At 53.5% G+C, this 5,444-nt stretch overlaps 2 protein-coding genes across 2 annotated transcripts; both read right to left on the bottom strand.

Moving 5' to 3' along the window:
* Window positions 1–1,745: 1,745 nt before the first annotated feature.
* LOC141022749 (uncharacterized) lies at window positions 1,746–2,329 on the bottom strand. Its single transcript, XM_073499006.1, has 2 exons — window positions 2,165–2,329; window positions 1,746–2,075 (listed from the first exon to the last, which is right to left on the bottom strand). Exons 1-2 carry the CDS (start codon window positions 2,327–2,329, stop codon window positions 1,746–1,748), a joined length of 495 nt encoding a protein of 164 aa, XP_073355107.1.
* Window positions 2,330–3,772: 1,443 nt separating this feature from the next.
* LOC109746036 (uncharacterized) lies at window positions 3,773–5,444 on the bottom strand. The gene has a single exon (XM_073499005.1). It carries the CDS (start codon window positions 5,442–5,444, stop codon window positions 3,936–3,938), a length of 1,509 nt encoding a protein of 502 aa, XP_073355106.1. The 3' UTR covers window positions 3,773–3,935.

Here is a 5,444-nt window from a genome sequence, read left to right as displayed (position 1 = left end):
CCAAATCACATAACTCAGATAATACTATATCGTCATCGAACGTTAAGCGTGTGGACCCTACGGGTTCGAGAACTATGTAGACATGACCGAGACACCTCTCCAGTCAATAACCAATAGCGGAACCTAGATGCCCATATTGGCTCCTACATATTCTACAAAGATCTTTATCGGTCAAACCGTTATGACAACATACGTAATTCCCTTTGTCCATCGGTATGTTACTTGCCCGAGATTCGATCGTCGGTATCTTCATACCTAGTTCAATCTCGTTACCGGCAAGTCTCTTTCCTTGTTCCGTAATACATCACCTCGTGACTAACTCCTTTTGCTTGCCAGCTTATGATGTGTATTACCGAGAGGGCCCAGAGATACCTCTCCGATACTCGGAGTGACAAATCCTAATCTCGATCTATGCCAACTCAACAAACACCTTCAGAGATACCTGTAGAGCATCTTTATAATCACCCTATTACGCTGTGATGTTTGATAGCACACAAGGCATTCCTCCGGTATCCGGGAGTTGCATAATCTGATAGTCGAGGGAATATGAATTTGACATGAAGAAAGCAATAGCAATAAAACAGAACGATCATGATGCTAAGCTAACGGATGGGTCTTGTCCATCACATCATTCTCCTAATGATGTGATCCCGTTATCAAATGACAACTCATGTCCATGGTTAGAAAACCTTAACCATCTTTGATCAACGAGCTAGTCTAGTAGAGGCTCACTAGGGACACGGTGTTTGTTTGTGTATTCACACATGTATCAAGGTTTCCGATCAATACAATTCTAGCATGAATAATAAATCTTTATCATGAATAAGGAAATATAAAATAACAACTTTATTATTGCCTCTAGGGCATATTTCCTTCAGAATCAATGTTCTCTCCCACCATCGTCGTCTTCCTACCGTCCTCAATTTCCTGCTATCGCCGGCTCACGTTATCAAGAGGTCTTTCGGGGCAGTTCCACCATAGGCAAGTAACACCACTCGCTGGCCTTCTTCTTGTTCTGCGCAATAGTAAGGTAGATATTCACCGCCTGGATATCCACTAGAGAGCATAGCCGCAACGATGCCGCGGCCACCGATTAACTAACGAGTCCAACCAAGTTCAATTTGGATCTTGTTAACAGAATGAGTTTAACTACTCGAGCTAACGAGTCACCCTTTTAACTCATTAGAGCATCTACAACCACGATTGCTTTATTTGGCCCCCATATGTTTGCGAAGGTGCTCGGTCAGTCTCCGGGCACGTCCGTTTTGGACCCTCACTTCCTTGTAAAATAACCACACTCCTCATATTATTCTCATATGATTGGTGGAGAGAAAGAGAGAGAAAAAAGAAAGAAAGAGAAAAGTGGTTCATTGTGGGCCAAATCCTACGTGGCACCCTGCTCGGACACGACCAGACATCCTCGTATCCTCCTCACATATGGGTTGGATATGGGGTTTGCCGGTTAGAGCAACTCTAGCAGACCCCGCATCCTCCCGACCCGCAAAACGGTTTTGCAGTTCGCGGAAAAACGTCTTTGCGGGTCGGCGCGGACGGCCGCAGTTGCAGACCCCGCATAATGGACCCGTAAAAAAAGGATATTCCTAGAATATGCTTTTTTACGGGTTGGGGTTGCGGCGTCTGATCTGGCGCATCTACTCCCGGCCCGCAAAACTTAAATTTGCAACTCAATTTGATCTAGCATATTGCATTGCTTTGTTTTATGACAACATTGGATACAAAAAGCATCACCAAATCTTTGCTAGAATAGCAAGACCAAAGAAAACAAGAACTACAAGAATGCATTTTAGAAGATTTCCAATTTCCATAACTGCTCCCACTAGTTGGACTAATATCTTCTCCATGCATTCGTTGTTGATCTGTGGATTCTTGATTTTGCATTCTTCTTTCTTCATCTTTGGTTCGGAAGAAGTAGATGTTGCTTCCCCTCTAGTTGCACATGCAGCCGCATCATTGCCTTCGATTGTACCAAGGAGTGCACTAACATCTATTAAATTTCTTTCTATCAACAAATCAATGTATTGCCCTTCCCAAAACCAAAATGAGCATCCTTCGTCCTACACAAAAGAATGAGCAAGCTCAAAGTCAGCCACCACAGTTTAGCTAAAGAATGAACTGTGAAACGAGCTACCGCAAGTGCACGTACCCTGTCGTTTTCGCATTTGAAGAACACCCATCCGGGGTGCTTCGGCGTGCTCAAAGTGAGCCGCAGCACTTTCCGCGTGCAGTCGTCGCACTCTATGAGCGGCATCGGCAAGCCACAAAGACGTTGCGCGAGCGCCGAGCTCGGTGGACGGCCGGACGAGTCCATGCCCGCAAACCTTCGGCGACGGCGAGCGGACGAACTCGCACCTGCATGCGGCGATGCGCCTTGCCTGGGCTGCGGGAGAGGCTCCCCGACCACTCCATAGCTTGGGGCAGCAACCGGCGGCCAAAAAAAGCCAAATCCGACGGCCCGCGATGAACTGCCGCAGATCTGCAAATCCGGCGGCCCGCCGACGCAGGGGGGAGGGGGAGGCCTCGTGCGCGTGGCGGCCTTCCGGCGTGCTCCTGCCGGCTGCGGTCGCCGGAATCTTGGGCGGCGGCCGGCGGCGGCGCGAGAGGGGAGCGCGGGATGAAATATCCCCCCACCAACCGCTTCCGCTTATATGCAGGGCACCGCAGCCGCGAGGGGGAAACCCACGTTTTCCCGGGTTGGGCTCGGGATTTTGCCGCGCCCCCTAAAAAATTTTGCGGGCCGGGGCGGGATGCGGGGTCTGATCGGGCGGGTATTTCCGCCCCGGCCCGCATTTTGGCGGTTATTTTACGGGTCGGGGCGGGATGCGGGGTCTGCTAGAGTTGCTCTTAGTCCGGGCGTTTAGGCCGGATATGGGGCGTCCGATTGGGTGGATTTTTTCACTCTCTCTTCTGTCCGAACAGTTGGATGGAACGTTTGAGGGCTCCGCTTGTATATGCTATTAATCTCGTTACTCAAAATGTACATGTGGCAAATACCAATATTGTTGTTGATTGTTGTGATTCGTAGAGTGCACCATTTCCGGGTACTCGATGGCTACTTATGTTATGATCGGGGTCACTTATAGCTGGAGGAGGCCCAATGATGCGACTAGTTAGGGGCTTGGCCCAACTTATCTTTATTTTTTATTAGCTCATCGAGGATTATATAAACGCTTGTAAGGACTCATTTTGGAATTAAGCAATGCCCGGCTCCCTTCAGGAGCCAGAATCCCTAAGCCCTAGCCCCCCCCCCCCCCCCGCGCCCTCTCCCTCTCGCCACACGACCACGGCGCCGCTCGTGCCCACCACCTTGCCATCCTCCCTTCCACCCCTACAACTTGAGGGCTAGGCAGTGTTCGGGATCTTTTAGCTCCTTGTCAACATGGAGGAAAAATAGGACTGTATGAGGAGGCTGGAGTATGTAAAACATTATTGATCATGCAATTACTCAGTAACATTGTTAGAGTTCATGGACCGTATTCGGTGGAGTATGGGTTGAACTTCTATTTGAAACTACTCCTCATCCGAGGTGGAATGATTTGGTGCCGTTCAAAGAAATGATCTTTGGTGTAAACTATTGATTATTGTAATTTGTGAGAAAAGTATGTGCCCATAAATATTTTTTTTTCTCGAATACGCACGAGTGTGCGTACTATATTATATAGAAGGAATCGGGGTAAAGAGCCCGTCCACGTTAGCATTACAGTTAAATATTTTTTATTTTTTATTGATTATTCTATATATAAAGCATATATGGTTTATTGTTCAAGTTTATAATAAGTTTAACGAATTGAACGACCTAACTGACAAGTTACACAAGTCCAGCTGACTTTAAATATAGCGATCTTGCTTGGCTCGGCTCAAATTCTAGCCCTAGATGTCTTGAAACCACCCTGGTCTGATAATAAGCATTTTCTTGATCAGACAGACGTGCAGATAGACGTACTTCCTTTGTCTCTAGTCTCTACCCTCATGGGCACCGGTGGTGCATGGAGACGCTCGCCGGTCTTCTCGGCCTCCATCAATGCCGCGAGGCTCCCTTCCCTCTCAAGGGGCGCCATTGCCGGCCTCCTTTCTTCTTCCACGCCACCTTCTCCCTTCACGTATAAACCGTCGCCCTCCACGTCGTAGAAGTTGCCCGTCCTCACCTCCTGCGCGAGCGCGCACGGCGCGCACAAGAGCCACTTGGCGTAGTCCGCCGCCGCCACCGTGGTACGCCGTCCGCCGCACACGGGAGCGCAGAACCGGTCGTCAGCCGGCAGCCCGAACCTCTTCCTCATCCGCGTTCGCCAGAACCCCCCGTACGTGAGGCCAAGCACGGAGAGCAGCGCGCCCGCGGCGCCGACGAGGTACCCGAGCGTGGCGTCACGGATGCTGAGCGCGGCGACAGCGAAGACCAGCAGCGGCGCGGCGCAGAGGAGCGCGAAGGTGAAGGCGTGCACGTACATGTTGCCCAGGCCCAGGCGCTCCATGTTCCACCCGAACACGCAGAAGGTGCACGACAGCGACAGGGCCGCCACCGTGGGATCGTCGGCGAGGTCGAACAGCCCGCCGGCCCACTCCGGCTTGCTGACCACCACTCTGCCGCTGCCCGTGCGATCATATCGGGCCACGGCGCTCTCCTTCACCGTCGCGGCCTCCTCGTCGACGGAGTCCGGAAGCGCGATCTTCTGTCCCAGCGGGCCGTAGACCATGTACAGGCCGGCGACGACGGGGGTGCCGGAGCCGAGCGCCATCAAGAGGTTAACGGCCAAGCCGGGGCGCCTGTCGTTGCGGAAGAGCCAGAAGAGCGCGCAGTAGGCGTACTGCGCGAAGCAGGTGGCATGCAGGAGGAGCACGACGACCGCCACGTGGAGGCGCTCGCGCCTGACGCCACCGGCACAGTTCTTGCAGTACACGGCCCGGAGCTCAGCGACGTCGGCGGGGGCGCGCCACCGGAGGAGGAGCGCGAGATGGTGGCAGAGTCGCGGGTGCTGGTAGACGCACATGATGGTGAAGAGCGCGTTGAGCATCTGGTTGGCCACCTCCGTCCACCGCCGCCGGCGCGACGCGTCTGGCACGTCGGAGTCGAGCGCCCCCACCATGAGAAGGAGCACGAAGACCACCCCCGCAGCAACGAAGGCGAACCACACGAGGAGCGCGGCGTTCATGGGATGCCTAGCCCACGCCACCCCCCTGTCCCGCACCCGGCGCCAGTCGACGGCGCGCGCGACCGGCGGCGAGCGGAGGAAGTTGCTGTACGCGGCGCGCGTGCGGACGCTGGCGACGCGAGCGAGGACGGCGCCCTTGGAGGGCGCGGCCCTGAGGAAGTCGAGCAGCCTCTCCTTCTTCGGACCCTCGCCGGGGCGGGGGCTCGGCAGCTCAGCGATAGTGATGCCGTCGTCGGCATGGGCTTCCTTGGCCTTGGGTGGCCTCTCCTGCGACTCCAT

The sequence above is a fragment of the Aegilops tauschii genome, chromosome 5, assembly GCF_002575655.3.
Source record: "Aegilops tauschii subsp. strangulata cultivar AL8/78 chromosome 5, Aet v6.0, whole genome shotgun sequence".
In the NCBI taxonomy this organism is placed as follows: Eukaryota; Viridiplantae; Streptophyta; class Magnoliopsida; order Poales; family Poaceae; genus Aegilops; species Aegilops tauschii.
Note: the sequence above shows the minus strand (reverse complement) of the source record. Positions and strands in the feature narration are given on the sequence as shown.